This window comes from Chroicocephalus ridibundus, chromosome 10 (assembly GCF_963924245.1).
Source record: "Chroicocephalus ridibundus chromosome 10, bChrRid1.1, whole genome shotgun sequence".
Taxonomy (NCBI): Eukaryota; Metazoa; Chordata; class Aves; order Charadriiformes; family Laridae; genus Chroicocephalus; species Chroicocephalus ridibundus.
In genome coordinates, this window is record NC_086293.1 from 5,707,386 (window position 1) to 5,729,587 (window position 22,202).

General features: G+C 49.6%; 1 protein-coding gene across 5 annotated transcripts in view; it reads right to left on the reverse strand.

The window, feature by feature from the left end:
- Positions 1-789: 789 nt before the first annotated feature.
- RAD54L2 (RAD54 like 2) overlaps positions 790-22,202 on the reverse strand; it is a 70,371-nt gene continuing 48,958 nt past the window's right edge. For 4 of the 5 annotated variants that reach the window (XM_063347566.1, XM_063347567.1, XM_063347570.1 and 1 more), the window contains 19 exons: positions 20,896-21,035; positions 19,021-19,152; positions 17,995-18,227; positions 17,317-17,499; positions 16,911-17,044; positions 15,482-15,678; positions 14,571-14,913; positions 12,695-12,872; positions 11,842-12,093; positions 11,163-11,281; positions 10,746-10,861; positions 9,619-9,718; positions 9,069-9,274; positions 7,605-7,780; positions 6,635-6,831; positions 6,323-6,519; positions 5,739-5,828; positions 5,105-5,197; positions 3,379-4,887 (listed from right to left, as the gene is read on the reverse strand). In XM_063347566.1, the coding sequence (XP_063203636.1) occupies positions 3,899-4,887; positions 5,105-5,197; positions 5,739-5,828; positions 6,323-6,519; positions 6,635-6,831; positions 7,605-7,780; positions 9,069-9,274; positions 9,619-9,718; positions 10,746-10,861; positions 11,163-11,281; positions 11,842-12,093; positions 12,695-12,872; positions 14,571-14,913; positions 15,482-15,678; positions 16,911-17,044; positions 17,317-17,499; positions 17,995-18,227; positions 19,021-19,152; positions 20,896-21,035 (4,075 nt within the window). In that variant the 3' untranslated portion in view covers positions 3,379-3,898. Of the gene's footprint in view, positions 1,716-3,378; positions 4,888-5,104; positions 5,198-5,738; positions 5,829-6,322; positions 6,520-6,634; positions 6,832-7,604; positions 7,781-9,068; positions 9,275-9,618; positions 9,719-10,745; positions 10,862-11,162; positions 11,282-11,841; positions 12,094-12,694; positions 12,873-14,570; positions 14,914-15,481; positions 15,679-16,910; positions 17,045-17,316; positions 17,500-17,994; positions 18,228-19,020; positions 19,153-20,895; positions 21,036-22,202 lie in introns of those variants that run through there. The other variant, XM_063347571.1, reaches the window with a different exon arrangement.

The window sequence follows — 22,202 nt, forward strand, 5'->3', positions numbered from 1 at the left end:
CCACAAGACGGAGAGCAGGGGACACCGCAGCCACAGCCCTCCCCATGCCACCACGTCCCACAGCCGTACCCAGCCTTCACCCCACCGTCCCCAGGAGCGGAATCCCCCACCCAAGGGAAGGGCTGGGTGCCGGGGTGGAGGGCAGCTGGCCCACCCGAGGCCCCCACGGCTCTGCCCCGGCCTCGGGGCCATGCTGAGAAATCTTCCTTAGTGTCCAAAAACCTCAGCAGAGGGTCCTGCGCTGCTGTCCTCAGCGTCACCCGCAGCCCCGCCGCCAACTTGGCAGCTGCTTCCGTCCGGTCATTTGGAGACAGAAATTCAGCAGCAAAAGAAAAAATTAACCCGTGCAGGGAAAGCCCCCGTTCCAGGCTCAGGAGAACTGAGACGGGACCCTCTGCAGCAGAACCACGTGCTGAAGAGGAGCAGTCTGGGGAGGGCACATGACGGGGAGAGGGAGTCCCATGGGAGAGGAGTTTTAGAGGAGTCCCCCCACCCGGAAAGCCCCTGGCTAACCCACACGCCCTCGCGGCTCCTGCGGGTGGAGGAAATCCTTCCCACAGCCCCGTGGAAGAGCAGGTGCCTCCGGTCACCTTGGAGCAGCCCCAGTCGCTGCCAGTCCTCGTGGTAGCCCCATGGGGGTCACGGCTCCCTCCACCACCACCTCCCAGCTGGCGCTCTGAGGGGGCCCAGGGGACCCGGACCCTCACCAAGGGGGTGCTCAGGGCTGGCACGTGGGGCAGAGAGGTGCCGCACCGCCCCACTGCGTGCAGGGGGGGCAGCTGGGGCTCCACTCAGGAACACCGTGCGGTGGTTTGCCCTGATCCACGGATGTTTGCCAGCAAGAGGAAGCCCCTTGCAGCAGGTCGCATCCGGGGGCAGCCACACCACGGGAGGGCAGCGAGGGGTCTCCAAGCCCCCATGGCCATGCAGGAGCTGGGAGAGCCCTCACACCTCACCCTGGCGCAGGGAGGTTAACAGATAGCCCTGCGGCAGCCGAGCACTGGCCATCTCCAGCTGCTACGGCCACAGGGCTCGGGCTATGCCGGGGACCCCTGGGAGGGCATCAGACAGCAGCGTGGGGCTGTGCCAGGGCCTGCTCAGGAAGCCCCAGGTGCTCTCCTGGCAAGGCAAGGAGCAGAAAAAATTGTATGTAGTCACGGGCACCGCATCCAGAGCCACAAACTGCCCCCAGCCCAACCTTCATGCCTCATCCCAGCGCAGAGCCACAGAAAAACCCAGTTCAGGGAGGACTCGGGAGGGTCCCTGGGATGAAGCCCACTACCCTGACCACCACCGGCGAGGAGTGGGGCTGCGGGACGGCTCTGGCGAGGGTCCGCTCACGCTCCGGCCTCCCCCACACGCCCGCGGGTCTCAACACTTGCTACTCTCGACAAGGAAAGCCCCTTGCCTAGGTCCATTTCCCCAAATCCACCGGAAAAAAAAAAAACAACTGAGAGCCTCACAGGGATGCAACGGACATCTGGGCAAGCTCGTCATACAATCAGTGTCACAGGGTTGTGCATGAGGCGGACACACAGAGCACAGGAGGGCATGACTCACAGACGCAGCACTGTCAAGTCTTTGGAGAAACTTGCATGAACACCATCAGTTAATTTGCTTTGTTACTTTTGTGGGGGGGTTTGATTTTTATTTCCATGGTGCATCCAAAGACAAGTTGTCCAGCAGTTTGCTCAGAACCCCTCGGTTTTCAACTCCTAGGATATGTTAAAGAAGAAAGCACTATTTTAATGTTTGGTTTTTTTAAAAAAATAATTAAAATAATTTGCATAGCTAAACTGTTGATCTAAGGCTTCTATGAATGGCGTGGTTATGTTTGACAGACAATGTCCATTAAACAGAGAAAGACACTAGGAAAGCCCCGTAACATTTTTTTTTATTATGTTTTTGTAACACACGCGTGCATACACACCCCTCTCTCTCTCTCAGGAAGGGAGGTCCCCATCTTCCAGCGCCCCTTCGATGGAGGATGTCAGGACATCCTGCCCTTTCCTAACTCCCAGATGGTCCCAGCAAACAACAGCAGCTGCAGCTTCCCTGGCCAAGGAAGACCCCTACAAGCTACCACTGGCTCCAAGGGACATCCCACACAGGCGAGCGCATGTCCTGCCTGGTGACACCCAGATGTGACATGGAGGTTCCTGGATTTCCAGTCTCCATCCTAACGCGTTCACGCACACACAGAGTCACACACACCAAGTCCAGCTGCGCTTGGGTGGCCCCAGCCTCTCCTCAGGAGCCCTGGCAGCGAGGCGAGCAGCCAGCGCGTTTGCCGTCGGGGCCAGGGCCAGCCCCTGCAGAGGCATGTGGCAGAGCAGGGCTGGGCTGAGTCCCACTCCCAGCATGCGGAAAGGCAATTCCCCGGCGGGAGCTCGGCCTTCCCAGCTCTGCGCGCCTCTAAGCCCTCCTCCTCCTCACTGGGAATGAGCACAGGAGGCTTCCACACATGCTCCTCCACCTGCCCCAATGTGACAAGAGGGCTCCATCCTCCCTGCGGCTGCTGCAGAACACCCGGCGCAGCTCCTCCCTGCTCTGCCACGATCCCCCCACGGGGCACATCCAGCCCACGCGACACCGGTCAGCTACAAGCAACCTAAACAGGCTTTTAGGCTACGCTTTTGTCAACCGGCTGCTTCTCCCCACACAGACAACCCAACAAGCAACCACTGCATGATGGAGGCCAGCATTTTATTTTTTTTTAATACGGAATTTAATTTAAAAGTAGAAAGAAAGAGTCCCCCAAACAATAAATATTATGCCTTCATGAAATAAATTAATGTAAAGATTCTGTGCAGGGGGAAGTCGCTCCAATCAGAGATTCAACAGCAACCAGCACTGGGTCCAGTGTCCCCTCCCAACCTTCTCCACTGCCTGGCACTGTTCAGAAGCAGCAGCGAGCCCACCTACCCCCAGATCTGATGGGCCACGGCAGGGCAAGATGTGGCCTTCACACAGCCTGGCAGGGCCACGGAGCCAGGGAAGTCACCAGGATTCCCCTCCAATGGCCACCGAGACAGATGTCTGGGACTGCTCCACTCATCTGGCACACAGAGCTGGCGTCAGACCCCCAGGACCAACCTACCTTGGACGGGACTCTCCACAAGTGCCCAGGGGAGGCCCCTGCCAGCGCCCTGCCCTCCTCGCCACCGCACGAGCCTGCCTGGAGCCCTCACACTAGTTTCATGTGAATTTGAAGAGGATGACGAATTGTTTGTGGGGTGTTTTGTTTCTTTTTTTTTTTTTCTTTTTTTTTTCTTTTTTTTTTTCTATTTTTTTTTTTTCTTTTTTTTACATCAATTTCCCCCCCTCCCCAGCCCCCGCCATACATGACATAGAAGACCCCCCCACTCCCTCCCTGGTAAAAACACTTTGTCCCCGACCCTCTGCTGGAGTCGCTCCCCCGGCCCACACCTCCCGGGGCGAGAGAAGTTCACAGATAAGGCAGTTCGTGTGAGAGGGAGCTGGGCCCTGCCAGTGGTCAAGCCCGCGCCTCCAGGCCTGAGAAGGGCAGCGACTCGCAGCACCAAGCCTCCCCCTTCCAGACAAGACAGAGAACAGAGACAGACAGACAGACAGAGCGTGGGAGGGAGGCACTCCTATGGTTTGCATCGCTGCTTCCCTCCTCCCCTGGCTCTTGCTCCCCCGGCCCTCGCAGGTCCACTCTATCCCCCTCCCATCTCCCAGCCCCTAATACAATTCAGATCCTTGACAGCTAAAAAAACAACAGAAGAAAACGAAAAGAACAAAACAACCCCCACGCCACACCCTTCGCATCCTTCTCCACCCGCTGCTGTGGCCCAGAGGGGAAATCCTGACTCCCAAAAAGGTCCTGCAACTTTTCCCTCCTGGCGGAGCTGAGACCGAGCAGGAGCTGGGCCCGTTATTTCCCTGTGATCTCTATAACATCGTCGTCTTTGTCCTCGTCATTAGAGCTGCATCCCACCTCTGGGACCTCCTGGGGTTCAAACTGAGGCACCTGGGACCGAAGGAGGCCCCCGGCCGGGTAGCCCGAGTGAGGGGATATGTAGCCAGGGTAGGCAGATGCCATGCTCCTGGGAAGGCTGCTAGGCAGGACGGGGGCTGGGAAAGGAGCAAACATCCTGGGCTCGGGCAGGAGTGACTGTGTGAAGGGAAGCGAGTAATTGGGCAGCACCCCCGTCAGAGAAGGGTTTAGCATGAATGAGGGGACGCTGGCGGTGGCTGAGGTAGCAGCAGAAGAGCTGGCGGTGCCGGCTGTCAGCAGAGGGTCAGTAGTCACAGGGAACACCAGATGAGGGTCTGGGAGTAAATTGGGCAGCTGGTAGTAAGAGGAGCCAGTGCCCATGTACAAGGAGTTTCCTGGTTGGGAGGCAAATGGATGGGTTAGGTTGTGGTTTAAAGAGACAGGAGGCATGGCGAACCCACCAGAGACGGGGTACCCGTGTTCATACGGCTGCACGGACGATGGCAACTGGCGCTTCTTCTGCTGCCTGCGGGCTTGCTCCTCTGGAGCCGACGGTGAGGTCGACTTGCGCTTGTTGCCCCGTAAGTCCAACACCGCGTGGGCATCAACGTGCTGGCTGGTGGCCGGCAGGGCTGAAGACACGGAGGGAGCCATGCAGTGAATCCCCATGCGCTGCTCGGCTCCTCGGGCTGCTAAGCCGGGCGCGTTGTCCATGCGAGCAGGGTGGCCTTGTGCTGCGTTGGTGCTGGGAGAGCTGTGCCGGGACTCCCGGGCAGCCGCTGCCTCCGCATACTGCTGCAGCTCACTGATGATCTCGGGGCTGTCAGGGGATATGGGCCGAGTGAGCTCCTCCGCACTGGGGAGCTGTGGTGATGAGGCACTGTGTCTGCCATTGCTTGTGGACTCCAGCGAAGAGCTCTGGGAGCCTGGAAGCAAGGAGATGGAGCAGGTAAGAAAGATGACCTTGGAGAAAAACCTGGGGGCCAAGGAGCGAGAGTGGAAAGGAAGGCGAGCATATCATGGGAAGATTGTGGGGTCAGCTCCGAACACAGGCGTGATGGAAGGCAGCCAAGGAACACTGCCCCAGACACTTGGGGAGAAAAGCATATGAGGAAGCCTCACGCAGCACCCACAAACCCCTACCTGAGGCAGCTGTCCGACGGTCTTCATTGCCCTTCGGCTTCCCAGTGGTCCGGATAGCAAAAATCCGCCCGTCGCTGGTCCGGATATAGGTCCCTGGAACAGAGGCAGAACAACTTCATTCACAGCTCCCGTGAGGCTGCCCAGGCAGGAACAGGGGAGCACTGCTGCATCAGGCCAGCCCACAGATCAGGCAGGGAGATCAGTGGGGGGCTTCTGCCCCTTCCTCACTCCTCATTTCCACCCTTTCAGCTTTCCCGGGTTGGAGCTCACCCCCTCCCAATGTGCTGCCAGTGGGAAATGTGGAACTTCATGCTTGGGACTAAGTTTGCTCTGGGAGCACCGGGAAGGGTTTGGCTGCCCCAGTACATGCAGTGGGCGTTGTGAGAATGAGACACCCAGCCATGAAGTTCAACAGCTCCTCTCAGAGGCAGCAGCAGCTGCAACAGCCCTGAAGCAGCAGCTACAACAGCACACCCAAAGCATGGGCTGCAACAGAGCCACCGCAGAGTCCAGATCTCCTCCCCTTCTTGCTTCTTTTCCTCTCAAGGGAGTGACTCATGCTTTTACATCCTTTTCTTTCCTAATTAGCATTGGCTAGGACCCTATCCACAAGTCTTACCCAAGAGAGACTTACCTTTTGTCCCTCGGATGATGTGGATGCTCTCGCCAGCACTGATTCTTGCCTGTACATCAGTGGATGTGTTTGTACCCGGAATCACAATATCTGGCAGTGGGGAAAGAAACTATTAGAACAGCGTCTGTGAAAGTACACACCAGCCACAGTCAGGAGCAGGGAGGTGCACCACCAAACCCCTTTGCTTGCTGTGCAGTTGTCTTTCCTATGCACTGAGCTAGAAGTAAACCCTGGGTTTATTTCTGAGCAGCACAGGAAGGCAGCAGAAGCTCCAAGGAAGCAACAGCCACACAGCTCTGGCACAGTATCTCCCCAGTCCCAAAAAGGACAACTGGCGACAGTATTGCAGGCCCTCTCACAGGGATTTCACTCCCAACAACTCGCCAGCCCCATGCTCCATGACCCTTGCACACCTGCAAGGAAAGTCCTGCAGGTACAAAGGAACCACTCAAATGCAGCGAGGCAGTATCAGTGTCTCTCACGCCTGTCTGCCCACAGCCCACGTGGGCATCAACAACTCATCCTGCTTTCTCAATTCACCATGGGCACCACGACTCAACTCACTGTGAGCAGCAGCAACTCACCTGTGGTGGTGACAATCTTCTGCACAAAGACACCGGCTCGCTGTAGATAGTTGATGGGGAAGTTGACAGCAGGGTTGGAACTTGAGGTTGATCCTGCACTACCCATGGGGACATGCCGGGGCATCATAGGAATGGGGGTGGATTGAACTGGGCGGACGCTTGCCACTGGCTTGTCCTCCCCCTTGAGGGCTGGTCGCCTAGCGAGAGAGGAGGGAGGAAAGTGCAGTGCGTCCCCGACAGGGTTAGATGTCCTCTGCCCCCTTATTTCATGTCTGCAGGATGGGAGGAAGGAGGGGGGAGGCAGGTACTCACCAGTTTCTCTGGCTAAAGGCAGGGATGCTTGTCAGGCTCTGGTCACTGGCTGGGTAATACTGTGCGTAGGACGGCCGGGTGTAAGGGACGGATGCTCGCTTTTCCTCCTCATAGCTCTTCTTCGCTGCTTTCTTCTCTGCCTTGGTCAGCTTGTGCTCCTTCCGGTCGATCAGCAGTGACTCATGCTGAAAAGGCTCCTGCAACCCCACAGCACTGAGGTTTTGACACCAACACACCACAAGAGGGAACCAACATGCCCTAAATGGCAGCCACCCGGTCCCTGCATCACTGCCATCTCCATCCCAGGCTGGAGCAGGTAAGAGGGGAGCTGGGAGGCAGAGATGGGCATGGCAAAGCATGTGCGGGTCACGCTGTGCATGTGACCAGGGCTCAGCTTGAAGAGTGACAGAATCAGCTAAGCCATTGCTCACCATCGCTAAGCCTGCCCAGCCAGGGCCATTGCTTACCATGAGCACACAGCAAAACCCACTAGCCAACGGCCAGGCTAAGAGTGCAAGCACGGAGCCTGCCCAGATGTCACACAGCCACCCGAGCCCCACAGCACCCAGCCACAGGCCCACTCTGCAGCATCACCCTACCAGTGAAACCCTTCACAACACAGGCAAGGGCTGGCTGTCCCAGCTTTGTTTTAAAGCCACCCCAGGAAGACAGCTGGGAGCAAGCTGGGATATGCCACCGCAGCCCTCCTGCCCAGCACCAAGTTGAAGAAAGAGGTGCCCTACAACCTGCCCCCAAACTTGTCCAGGTCAGACGTGGCTCTAAATGTGTAGAAGATATTGCAGGGAAGGGCAGGGCTCTCAGGGCCCTCTCTAGAAGATTTTTTTACCTATTCCCACCAGCACACAGATGTGTCCTTCTTGCTACCATGTCCCCATCACACAGACAGGCTCCTCTAGACCTCCTCCTGCCTGTGCCTTGCTGTGCCAGCAAGAAAGCAGGTTGGTCTTACCTTGGTGATGAGGTGAGGATACTTGAGACAGGCTAATTGTAGAACAGACTCCTTCATCTTGCTTGGATTGAGGGAGAGTTGAGCTGGGTCGGATTCCTCTTCCACAAAATGCAGCAGGTTCTCCACCTCCCTTCGGGTGAAGTTCAGCACTGGGTTCAGATCATCCACCACCCGATCTGGAAAAGAGAGGGAACAGAGTGAGCAGAGAAGGGAAGAGATGGTACTGGTGCCTGCTGCCCTTCCTACACTCCTGTCCTAACAGAGCTCCCTCCTTGCAACATGCACGATCCTCAGAAGCCTTCTGTAAATGTCAGGGCCGGGAGAAAAAGTCATCAGCCATGTTTCAGAGATGAGGCTGTTTGACCAAGTCAGGCTGACAAATGCCTTGTGCTCCAGACTGCACAGCAATGCAGTGCGGGTCACTGAGCTCCTGGCACGCAGGAACATGAAGCTAATTACGGATGGTGTCCCACTTCACATCGCAAGGCTGAAAACATACAAGCCCTGGGACAGAACTGCAGCCAACACCAGTATGTGCCCTCCCACAAATCCCACCAAAAAGGTGCTGAAATTTACAGAACTCCGAGTCAAAACAGAACTTCCAGAGTCAAAAGCTCAGGAAAGCAGCCACAGTCCCTCTCTCTCACAAGAGCCTGAAAGTTTTCTTTTCCTGCACACAGGGTGAATGGGAGCACATGGAGAAAACATCTATATCCAAGACTCTCCTGGGAGCCAGGCCAGCTGCCAGGGGACTCCACCTCAAGCGCAAGACAGCATACTGGGCTGCTGCCTCTGGAGTTGGGTTTCGAGACAAAGAAGGACACAGGCAACAGTACTCTTTCTGGGTCACCACAACCCTCAGCTGCATGCTCTACAAGAGCAGCTCGACAGCTGGCCGAGCCAGCACAAAAGACACTTTTGGTACAAGGGCAGGTCAGAACTGGATGAATTCATTATTCTTGGCTCCTAAGTAAGCACTGTAAGTCAAAGGTATCCATATATATTTTGTTGTTTTGGTTTTTGGTTGTATTTTTTTTTAATTTGGCTATTTTCCCTCTCTTGCTGCTGGAAAAATGGAGGTACAGAGCTATTTAACTAAGTAATGCCCAGTTTAAGACAAGTAACGCCCAGGCACAGGGGAAAATGGGATGAGCATCTCCCAAGCCCCTAGTCTCCCCTAGTAACCAGGAGAGTGGCGAGGAAGATAAATGGCTATATATTGGACTGGTAGCTCTACAACCCCTACTGCTCTGCCTTGCATTTCTTACAGGGTCTCATGTCACCATCGACTCATAAACATCAAACATAGGCCTAAGATAACACGTCTGTCATTTCTTTGGCTGTTTGATTTTCAACCTTAAAAAAATAAATATTATGAAACCCACGGAAACAGGACTTGAAGGAGCTAAAAGGAGCGAAATCCAGGAGCGAAAGCCAAGAGCAGAGCACCATATCCACGCTTACCTGACATGCCCTGCTTGGAGATCTGACGGTCATAGATCTTCTTCTCAAGGGTGTAATCGGAAACCAGTCTGTAAATGTGGCACGGCTTCTTCTGCCCGTAGCGATAGACTCGGCACACGGCCTGGGCATCATGGCACGGGTTCCAAGAAGCATCAAACACCACCACTCTGTTTGCTCCAATGAGGTTGACACCCAAACACCCAGCACTGAAAATTAAAGTCAAATTTCAAATTGACGCCTTAGTCAATTTTCACAGTTTCTAGGCAGGGACAGCCATCACAGCCAAGAGTCCATGTGGTGTCTATGGGAGGTTCCCTCCAGTCATACAGGCAACTTAAAACCCATGTTTGGTTTCCAAGACTGTTGCTAAATTGTTGCAGAGGACTAAGGCTAAAATCCTACACCCTTGGGGAATTCAGAAGCAGATGGCACTATCATCTCATAGAGACCTGAGAGCCCACTATGAAGGTATTTAAGAACTGAAAACCCATATGAATACAGAGCATCAGCATGAGACCTCCACTGTGCCCTTCTGCTCCAGCCAACTTACCGTGTGGACAAGAGGAACAGCCAAACAGAGGCGTTGCTGGGGTCATTGAACTGGTTAATCAGTCGTTCCCTTTCCGAGGCAGAGGTGCTGCCATCCAGTCCTGAGAAGGAAATTAAGGACACATCTAAAAGCTCTGTATGTTTGGGGGAAAATCCCATCAGAACAAAACCACTTCCCAAACACTGAGTTTTGGCACTGGTTCCCAACCAATTCCATGTCTTCCTCAAGTCATGCACTCCAGGACCTCAACCACATCACTCTGTACCTCTGATTTGCTCAGCCAGGCAGGTGCAGTGCAGCCAGCCAGGTTGGGATTTGTACAACTGAAAGACCAAGCGAAACATTACTCAAGCTTGGCAAGGCCAAGTCTGAGAGTGCTACAACACACCTAGCCCATAAGGCTCCATATCAGGCAAGACAGACAGCAAGCAGGAGCAGCAGGCACAAAGGCCTCGTGTATGCTGGAAGCTTGAGGCACCAAGAGAAAGCAAAATTGTGAAAGCCTTTGGCAAAACCCCACAGACTGGATCTGAGCACAGAGAGTACAGGTTTAAAGGAGAGCAGGGAGGTACCACGTCTCTGCTCCTGGGCAACAGCTTGCTTCTGGCAGCTCTATAAAAATCAGGAACACCATATCCACCACTCCTGTCAGTCCTGGCCTATGAAGTAGCCACACAAAGCAACAACCCATGCCAGAACAAGATTTAAAGCTGGGGAAGAGAGGAGGAGGAATTCACAGCCCCAAGCTAGTGAAAGCATTCCACAGTGATTCTGGTTTGGGAAGTAAGATCTAGAAAATAGCCAAACAGGAAGCAAAAAGTATCTTTTACAACTTAAAAAAGCACTAGTGTCTAAGTGAGACTTTAAAGACGTCTAACATCTTCCAAGTAAGATGTCAAAAAAAGGATTTAGAAATTATTAGTTAGTTGCTATCAAATTGACACTGTCTTCCCAAGCAAGTGAAGTAAGAACAATCCGAATGAGACATCATCAAAAGAACGCTTCTGAAGAGCATTTTCACACCCAGGGACAACTACAAGAAGATGGTGGGTGAGTTTCAGGAATTAGTCTGTCACAGAGGATCAAAGTGTGTCACACCAAAAGAGAAGAGGACTGGCTGCACTCACTGTAATAGTTGATGTTTCGGACCCAGTTGTGAACTCCTCCATCTGAGCCTGGAGGACTCGGCATTGGTCTCTTTGCCAAAAACTCTTCAATGACAGATAACGTGGACAAGCTCTGGCTGCAAAACCGAGATCTCTATTCAGGAGAAAGCCCCCATAGCAGCAAAAGTGGAGTATCAGAACTCCTCCCCAACCATGACAACACTGACAGTTGTCAAACCCTGTTTGTGGCAGCACACCTCTCACTAGTAAATGCAATAGTGGCAGAAGTATAAAACTCATGAAGGAAAACCAGGATCTAATACAACAAAGGGGAACTGCCACACCACTCACCCCGTGTAACTACCTCCTAGTACCAGGAGGGGTTCAACTACTCCAGCATTTAGTGACTATAGGATCAACTGTTGATACTTTGCTTACCTGAAGACCAAGATCTTGTCTCCAAGCTTCACGCTTTCCTCAATTAGGTGGAACAGTAACACCATCTTGGGTGAGTTCTCCAAGACTCCAGTCTGATAATCACACAAGATGTCTTTGGCCTACAGAGAAATGGGAGACTATTATAGTCATTGCAGACAGGTTATATACATCCAACCAGGTCCAGGTGACAATGTTATTCCCAACTACTGCTGCTACCTCCTATTCCAGAAGCTCCAAATGACAAACGTCTGGAGTATGGGTGCATGAGCATCCTCTTAACCTCTCACGACTCTACGTCATCTCAAGAACTCTCCTCCAGCCCACTAGATTTACCACCATCTTATCTAGATTAAACTTCATGCCAACACCTTTTTTAGAATAAGAAAGTCCACAGACTTTTTCATCAGATGAAAATAATGGTATAAAAGAGAGTTGCCTGCACTCCAGCCTCACGAGAGTCCCAAAATGCCTACCCAGTGCCAGGCAGACATGCTTATCAAGATGCTCTGTGGCAGAGAAAAAGGATGAGAAATACCCAACTCTCGAACAGAAGAGTCTTTTCTTTGCCATAGTTCAGAAAACTGACCTAACAAAAAGAGGTACAATCTTTCAGAGTAAATATCTAGTCTGTGTTTATCATAACTCTCCAAATGAAGAGTTTTCCAGCAGCGGTACTCACCCACTCATACGTAACGACCTGATTTGCTCTCTCCTGAAAGGGGTTGAAGCCAACACTCTGGAGGAACTTGCTATTGGTAGCTTCTCCGACTGGTGATGCCATAGCATTACTCTCTGTTTTGACTTTAATTCCCTGAGGCTGGCAGCGGGAATTAGTGCTTGCTGTGCCAAGGTCATCCACATCCAGATCCTGCTCGTTTGCCAGATTCTCCTTTTGCAGGGCTTCATACAACACATCTGGATGGTTCCAGATCTGAAGGAGTAAGAAATGAAAGTGGTTAGGCCTGCACTGGCCTGCTCCCTGCCAATGACTGTGGATTGAAAGCCCCCACAGATATTCAAAGGAAAGCACTAATGCTTTGATCGCCTCATCACCATCCCCACATGTAAGGCACTGCAAATAAACCCGGTCTGACTGCATTAAGGTAGAGAAAACAGAAGACAAGACTCTGCCGTGACACAAGGTACGAACCCTTTAAACCAAGGCTCTCCTGATTTTAAAATTGCCAAATTCTTTCCTTGAGAACTAAACAGAAGGCCACTATGCACCCCACAAGGAACCAAGACAGAGGAGCCGCTTGTTTGCATTGCAGCAGGTAAATGGTTAGGGTATCAGCCCAGCACCCGTTCAGCTCATGGCTGCAGGTTTCCTCTACAAATTTGAACAAGACATTTAACTTTCCTGCACCCCAGTTCTGGAAGTGGGCACAGCAATTCTGCTGGGCCATTGCAGGGCACTCTGGGGAAGGAAGATGCGCCTGGCCAACCACACTTTTATCTCCTGTTTTCACTCATATTCCTGCCCTTTCCCTTACACACTAGAATATTTATTTGCAGCTCCTGCCAAAACCTACCTTGCAACAGACACAGAAAGCTTTGAGTGGGTTCAATCCCAGCCAGCCACTGTTGCCTGCATCTCGGAACCGGTTCATGAACTCCGTATAAAGGGCCCGCTGGATCTTTGAAAGACGTACCAAAATGACGTGTTCTTCCTTAGATGGGAGTTGAACCTTCAGCACATTGTGGCCTCGCCTGTGGGGGAAATAAAGAGAGAGACATAAACAGAGGGAAGGGAATTTCCATTCTGATCTCTCTGTGGTTGCCTGTGGGGTAAGATTTTGATTTCTTGCCCATCTGGCTGCAGGGAGAAAGCCCTCTAGTTGCGTGCTTCTCTAATGCATGACACTTCCGAGATACTCTCCCTGCAGCCAATCACAGACTGTAAGCACAATTACAGAGATCTGAATGTTACGATCTTCTAGCACAGGTCACAGTGTTAAGAGGGTGATGAAAGTCCTGTTTTCCATGGCAGTTGAAAAACAGAAATAAGACCTAAGGTCTCTTTTTAGCTTTGCCAATGACTAAGACACTCCATTCAAATCACTGGTCCAGCATCTTAGAACCTTCATCTGATAAACAAAGCTGATTTGTTTCCAGAGTGGTGCAGACACTGTCACTTTCCATAACTGAGGGTTCTACCTTGGGTAGAAGATGTCAGAAAGCACACATCCAAATTAACTATTAAGACATGAAAATAAACCTGATGTCACTCTGGTGCAGTTAGACGTGTTGTTCTCCATTATCAGAGCCTGTAGTACCAAAGAAAACCCACTTTAATTCTACCCCCAAGACAAAACAGACCCATAAGGACCGCTTTGCAGCTGACAGATTGAACAAGACAGAGATTCTGAGAGAAACATGCATCTGCTAACCTAAGAATCTCCTCTGTGGTCTTCTCTGTATGCTTAAGATCCTCACACAAAGGCAGATAAGGTACCTGTTTAAAACTCAAGCCTAAAAAGCTGGATCGATGCGGGGAGGCCTACTGTATGACGTTCAACAAGGCTGGGTCCTGCCCGTGTGACACAACAACCCCACGCAGCGCTACAGTCTTGGGGCAGAGTGGCTGGAGAGCTGCCCGGCAGAAAAGGATCTGGAGGCATTGGTTCACGGCCAGCTGAATAGGAACCAGCAGTGTGCCCAGGAGCCCAGGTAGCCAAGAAGGCCAACAGCATCCTGGCTTGTATGAGAAATAGTGTGGCCAGCAGGACTAGGGAAGTGATTGTCCCCCTGTGCTCAGCAACTCATAAGCCCGCACCTCGAATACTGTGTCCAGTTTTGGGCCCCTCACGACAAGACAGACATTGAGGGGCTGGAGCGTGTCCAGAGAAGGGCAATGAGGCTGGTGAGGGGTCTGGAGTCTGGAGCACAAGTCCTGTGAGGAGCGGCTGAGGGAGCTGGGGGTGTTCAGCCTGGAGAAAAGGAGGCTGAGGGGAGACCTTCTCGCTCTCTGCAACCCCCTGAAAGGAGGGGGTAGCCGGGGGGGTCGGTCTCTTCTCCCAAGTAACGGGTGAGAGGACAAGAGGAAACGGCCTCAAGTTGTGCCAGGAGAGGTTTAGATTGGATATTAGGAAAAATTTCTGCACTGAAAGGGTTGTCAAGCATTGGAACAGGCTGCCCAGGGAAGTGGTTGAGTCACAATCCCTGGAGGTATTTAAAAGACATGCAGATGTGGTGCTTAGGGACGTGGTTTAGTGGTGGACTTGGTAGTGTCAGGTAAATGGTTGGACTCGATGATTTTAAGGGTCTTTTCCAACCAAAAATGATTCTATGATTCTGTAAGGCAGCATGATTAACTGTACTGCATAAACGCAGCAAACAAGCAGGCTAATTTAGGATGAAGGAGCTGTTTGCACGGACCACATCATTAAGAACTCCTTGTGGACTCACCGCTGCACAAAGCCTTCCAGCAGGCTATGCAGGACATGACTGCGATACCTCATGAGACGGACATCTTGAGGGGTGCTGTCAATGCACTGCCCATTCAGGATAGGGCGCTCAAACATGTTGCTGAATTCCTGCCGTGAGCCTAGAAAGTCAGGCCGGACAAAGTCTACCATGCACCAATACTCAATGAGGTTGTTCTGGAGCGGGTAGCCGGTCAGCACCACCCGCCGGCGGGAACGGATGTTCTTCAGGGCCTGCGAAGTGCTGGCATGGCAGTTCTTTATCCGGTGTCCCTCATCACAAATAACCACATCTGGGCCAGGGCGAGACAAAGCTTTCTCAATCCCTGAGGATAAGGAACATTAAGTGTTAGTTAGAGATGAATAAGACAAAGTTCCGGTTTTATACGGTCACCAACTTCACAAAAAAAAAAAAAAAAAAGGAGGGTAGTTCTGTGTCCTAGTTTGAGGTACGTTCTGAAAGACAAATAAAGCAGTATTCATGAGTGGCAGAGAGCAAGGCTGATTCAGGAAACAAAATGTGACTAGACACTAGCTCCAATTTAGCATAATGTGGTAACGACCAGACATGAATGTCCCTTGATTTCTGCTCAATGACCTGCACTGCATCAAGTTCGGTGTCTTGCATCAGATCAGACTGGCAAATCTCACACAGACAAAGCCCCAGGTTCGGTGTATTGACTTCCATGCTCACTTGCAGCTATTGCAAGAAATTAAAGACTCGACCAAAGCTCAACAATCTTCTGTCTCCAAAGACACAGTCCTGCCCAGCAAAGTTTGATCACATCAGGGATGCTAAGAGCAAGTTATAAGTTGTTTCCCTGTGCTGCCAGAGTTGATAGCCACCTGGACAACAGGATCACACTTTCTCTCTCTCAAGCACTGGCCTCCCACCTTTCAGAAGCTCTTGCTGCCGGTCTTCCTCATCCAAGTCAATAATGACAGGGCCAGCTTGTTTCTTTGTTTTCTTCTTCCTGCCAGTGGCAAAGGACTTCTTCAGTGAGAGGAGACGGTACATCTCATATCCCATCAGCAGCACACCACCTTCTACCACCCAGTCATTCACCACCTTTGCACGTGCAGCTGTTGTCCTGCAAAACAAACAAACCAATTAAACTGTAAGCTTTATCTCCAGTGTCAGTCTGAACAACTGGACTGGAGTCTGCTGAGAAGAGAGAGCTGTTCAACTAATTGAAGTACTTTCTTGCATCAAACCAGACAGAGGAATACAATGAAGTTTCTTTGGGAGACAATCTGGTACAGAGAAGAAAAAAGCCTTTTATGTGCCACAGGTAGCAGAGTTGAGAATGAGAAATCCTTACAGGAACTGAGCTGTAGAGGTTTGTCGTGTACAAAAACATATCAAACTGGAGAGCATCCTTTTTAAAGAGACAGAGGCAGTCTTTCAAAACGAGCCGCTAATGTACATGGCTGTAATCATCTAGTAATTTATCTCTTGTTGTGGTCTCTTCAAATGTTCTGTCCCTCGACTATTCCTTCCCTGCAAGCCTGCTCAGAATTGGTTCAGATCAAGACACTGTCCCCACTCAATCCTCCCAGAGCACACCAGATCCCATCCAATAGTAAGCACATGACTGGAGTAGCATCAGCAGATTCAAAGTACATTCCACCCAGAAGGTGACGACCTCAGAGAAGTGCATGAACGTAGCCAATGAACTGAGAGTTCCCTAGGATCCCCACACTATCCTGATCCATGCAAGAAAAATGACCCAGAAAGAAGGAGAGATCCACGAGGCAAGTATACACTCCAGACCAGGCTATAACCGCAACCACTGATTTCTCCTGGACAAGGCGGCTTTGTATAACTTGACAGAATTCCTTACGGAGAACAAAAGCCACAGTGTCGGGTAGAGGAAACCCTAAGTGTGTGAACAATCTCAGCAAAAAAAAAAAAGACCAACCCACATTTAAAATACAAAAGACACATGGAATCCCAGGACTCTGACAGGACTAGCAGTGTACCACCAGGAACAAACCATAGCACTTCTGCTCCTCTCTGCAGAAGTAGCTCTGTCTCTGGAACTGGGTTCCTGATCTCAGCATACACAGAAGAACAGAAAGGCATGTCAGCAGCGTGGGGAGGAAGTATAAGATATAAATACTGAATGAAAGAGACAGCAAGTCTCTCACAGGTACCAAAATCCTCCCCTCAAGACAGCATCCACAACAAATGCAGAGTGGGAAAGATCTGGGAGTCGAGGGCGCAGAATTAGCTCAAATTAAACAGTGTGCAACAGCAATTCTGATAACAGTTCCATAAGATGCAGCCCAAGAGCCCAAAAGGGCTTTTACTGGCACCTACTTGTGTTCATCATTCAGGATATGGACTTTGAAGGTGCGGGGCTGGACCTCTTTGGAGTTATAATCAGCAGGAAGGTTTTCAGGTGCTGGGAGCCACATGTTGAATTCTGCTAGCCAGTTTTGGAGCGTATTCACCTGAAAAAGTTAGCCATGGAAGGATTAAAATCCGATTGAGTCGCTCTGGATTTAAGAGCAAAAATGAGAACAGGGAACAACACTCAGCTGCGCCCGGACAGAAGAAGCAGGCCACAGCATGCAAACTCAGAGACACACGGAACGAAAGAGAGAGAAGAGCAGCAAGGCTATGATGGAGCGTGACATGAAACAGGACACTATTCAGTCTTCTCTACGCAAAGAAAGAAGTAGCGCAAGGAAGCCCTCAGCCAGCCCTTCACATAGCTACTTACAGGTACAATGGCAAGAACAGTCTTTGCCTCCGTGTGCCGAAAAAGTACATCCAAGAAAGAGATGACCTGTATGGTCTTGCCCAGGCCCATGCTATGTGCTAAAATACACCCAAACCCACTGCTGGTTTTAAATCTCTCCAAGGACTCGACCAAGTTGTCATACAGGAATCGGATCCCGCCAATCTAGACAGAAAAGTAGAAAAAGTATTAGAATAGTGGAAGAAAAAACAACCCAAGATGGGTATGTACTTACAGAGTGGCACGCACATTAGGATTGCATAAACCATGAAAATATAAAGGGGATATTTTTAAGTTCACTACAGTACTCTAAGCTAGGGAAGGCTGAGAAAGCTTTAGATACTCATAAAACTTCCTGAGAATATAACAATAAATCAAAATTAATTTTTAGCCAGAGAATCTCAATTGGGGTTGATTAGTTTGTGTATAAATGTATTTTTATTTTTCAAATGTTCATCTAAATATACAAAGGTCTGATGATAACAATAGCAAAAGTTACATATAGCTCTGGCCTTCCTTTCATTTGTCCTTGTCATTTGAGTGTCCGCAACAGCCATCACCGCAACCAGACAGGTCACAGAGCTCACCAAAGAAGTTCTGCTGAGATTACAAGGCAGGCTTGCCCGAATTCACTGTATTTTCAAGGCTAATAAAGCCTACCTGATGAGGTTTTACTGCATGTGCAAGCTGGGGAGCCAGGAAAATGTCCTCCTCATTTGGTGGATGATTGATGTTGACAATGACTTGCCCCAGAGCATCTGACTGATTTAAGGCATCATTCACATGAGAGCCACTGCTCTCTTCACTGCCATCCTCTTCCCCTTCGTTGCCAGAGTCACTGCTGTCCACAATTTGGAGGGCATCATCCTCTCCTGAACTTAGCTCAATCACTTCTGTAACGTAACCAAAACAGGAAAGAATAAGGGCAAAGGTTAACTTGACATCTTGGGGGTTTATCATCCATGGAAAAAAAAAAAAATCGTAACGGGAAAATAAGGCTACCACCTTTTGCAATTCCACACTGGCCTAATAACCTATTCTGAATAAGCAGGCACAATACAGGCACACATCAGGCCCGCCAGATCCGCATATAAAAGCATGAGTTTCCACGGGTTTCCCCATGTTTCAGAGAACACTACTTTGGGCTGACCCAAAAAGAACAGAGACAGTTTCTGTAAGAGTTTTACCTTCTCCTCCGTATGTTCTCTTAATTCCCAAACTCAGACAAGCATTTTACTTGTTGACACGGTCTCTAAGGACCGCCAAGGAAATCAGGCAGAAGTACTCTACTGGAGTGGCATAAAGGAATCAGTTTAGATCCATGTGGGACAAGGGACACAAACTCCACTTTCAGCTGCACATGTGAGTACTTAGATGCTCCTTTTATATACAGCAGATGATGCTACATCTCATGTAAGCATTCTTCAGCAGAGCACTGAGCAAAATTAAGTGCATTTACAAAGCAGAAATAAACACCAGTTCACAAGAGTGCCTGATAGGCCAGGGTATAAATGTCAGTTTAGGACTCAAAGGTCAGAAGTGGCCATATATTTTAAAAAACCAATAGGCCTACAAAAACCTGAAGTTACTCACTACTGGAGCATCTGACTAGACGAAAACGGGAGGCTTGTGGCTAAATAAACAGCATATTGTGAGAAGACCAGGCTGAGGCGATTGGTCACTTACCATCTTTAATACTATTTTTTCCTTTAGCATCATCTTCACTGCCACTGCTGGTACTATCTAGGCAGATCACTTCCTCAGCCAGGACCTGAGGGGGGAGCTGAGTAGCCTCTGCTGTTCTGAAAACGATGTCCTCTACAAACATAAATTACAAACAATAAGTAATTCATAATAATGGGGAAGGAGACAAAATTGTTCAGAAACCAGACAGTATTTCCTTCCACTTTTGCTCCAGTAACTTAGCCCTGGAATTTTCCATAACAGACTCTCACTGTCTACAATACTGCTATGACTCAGCTTCCTGGGTCACAATCTCCTCCTTTCTCCATTGCCGAAACAATAGCCCATTGCTGATGGCACCCTCTCCATTGCATGCCCTGACTGGGGCACACTGACCATGCGACATATTAAAGACCCACCCCCCTTTTTTTTTTTTTATTCTGTTTTATTGAGGTCTGATAAATAAAAGCTGTTTTTCACCCAGCAGAGAAAGTATCAACTGCTGAAGGGATGATAACTGCCCTTTGTTAGCAGGGACACTGTAATAATTATATCCCACAATATCATAAGCAACTTCTGCTGATCAAGACCGTTTGTTTGTATGTAGTGCCATGTGGGGAGAGAGGCAAGCTCAACAGGGCCAAATAAGCACCGCTGCAGTGACTCAGCAAGCAACGATGTTCTTCTGGGGCTGCAACCTACTCTGCAACAGTTAATGTGCTTTAAATAGCTCTTATTCCTTCCCCCCCCATGTAAAATGTTTTGAACTCTTGCACTTAAGGGAGAATATACATTTTTCTCAAGAGGGAAAGTCAACTCAAGAACTCCTTACCCCCGACACAACTTCCAACTGCACTTCTCTGCCATTTACACCCGTCTGAGAGGCTGTGCTATAAACTACATCACTGAAATGATCCAGATTAGAAGAGAATGCAAGATGACATATTCACCGGAAGACATAACCATTTATACTGCCTGCTATTTCACTGCTTGCTGAAACATGCAAGAAAGGACAAGGTTACATCACGAACATATGTACACCCAGTCTACTGTTTCACTATCCCTAATACCAGACCCACGCGTTACCAGACCATTCACAGTACGAATATGATCTGGACCAAGGACATGACATTTCTGTCAAGTCTGTTTGTTTAAGCTTCTATATCAGTTGGAAAGAGAGACAGACCTATTCGAACATCCCACTTACACACAATTAACTTGTCAAAACATCTAGTTACATGTTTTGACGTCTAACTAGATGTCTTATATGTGGTGTTAAGGGATATGGTGTAAGGGAGAACTTCGTAGAGTGGAGCTGATGGTTGGACTCGATGATCCCAAGGGTCTTTTCCAACCTAAATGATTCTATGATTCTGTGATCTTCAGCAACAGTTACCTGGCAGCTTTCACCATGTAGGCACAGCATCTTGATTCAGAACTAGCTCAGAAGCGGAAGGGACTACACTGAACCAACAAGGGGTTTGGAACTGTCCTTTCAAGAGTTTACACTTGAAAGTTCAAGCGCAGTATAGAATCATAGAATGGTTTGGGTTGGAAGGGACCTTTAAGGCCATTTACTCCAATGCCCCTGCAATGAGCAGGGACATCTTCAACTAGATGATGTTGCTCAGAGCCCCATCCAGCCTGACCTTGAATGTCTCCAGGGATGGGGCATCAACCACCTCTCTGGGCAACCTGGGCCAGTGTCTCACCACTTTCAGCATAAAAAAATTCTTACTTATATCGAAGTCTGAATCTACCCTCTTTTAGTTTAAAACCATTATCCCTTGTCCTATTACAGACAAGCATGGCACTACCTTCTTCATTCAGCTTCTATCCTCAAAAATCTTGCTTTGTGTGGCATCTCCCACTGCTTACCAGGAAGAAACTCTAGGGGTACAGTTGGGATAGTGGCTGGATAATCCTTCCGCTGCTGCTCTAACCGTTTCCTTCTCTCCAACTCTTCCTGCTGGGCTGCTTTTGTCACAGCTTCCAGTTGGTCCTCACGCAACAGCTTTCTGAACACAGGAGCAAACAGAGAAACATAATGTGGTTACACTCAAACAATTTCTTCCAAAAACCTGAATGGCCATGCAGCTGGCTCAAAAGCTGATTGACAAGCTCCAGGTAGTCTGTCAGCCGCACAGATGAGGAACATCATCACCAAAAGCTACAGACAAATTCTATAGCTTTTTCAAGACTGTTCTCCCCATCTACAGGTAACACTACCGTTACTCAAGGAAAAGACAAAAGTTTGACAGAAGCAAAATAATGAAAGGAGGAAAAACGTGAGTGGGTAAGTATATACTTAGGTTATCACAGACTAGTTCTTCTGTCTAAAAGGGTGTTATATATTGCTATGTGGCTGTTATTTATTGCTACACAGTTTATAAACAGAAAATGCACAAAGTCAAGCAACGAAGATATATGGGAAGAAAAGGCATCAATTGACCCACAAAAAGTCATCACCCTGATTCTCCTCCGATACAGTATTTTCAGTAACTAGGACCTCTGATGGCTTTAACAATTGTCTCAAAGGATGCTCTCAGAGCACCTTACTTTTACAGGTAATTTTCATTACTTCCAAAAGTTGCTTTTCTCCCACTTCAGGTTCACATGTGCAGCCCTGGAAAGGAAGGCTCTTTTGCCAGGGCAGAGGTGCAATACAAGCAGTGGTAAAATCCAGCTCCCTCAAACTAGCCTTCAAATCCACCCAACCCCACACTGCAGGGATACCGCCTCCATTCTAACGAAGTCTCAGTTTCTAAGGCCCACTCAATGCTCATTTCTTCGGCTTTAAGAAAAATCAATCTGCACAAGCTTAAATATGAACCCAAGACCACCAGCACGCTACGTACAGGGCAAGAGAGCCACTTGCTGCCACAGGACTTCCTGCTCCATCATGACTCCTCCGAGCGTTTTAGATCCCCTTGAACAAAATTTCCTAGTGAATTACCACCTGACAACCCGTCCCAGAATGTATGTGGTGACTTACACAACCAAACAATTACTGCTTTATAAAATTCAGGTGAAATTGATTTCCGTCATTTCAGTCACCAGTCACAGCAACAGCATTCCTGCCAACAAATACCCAGGATAATAGAAGGAAAGACTATATTTTAGGCTGTTTGCAATAGGATCCTCATCAGCAGATATCTGAAACTGGATATTTACTTAATGGTGGT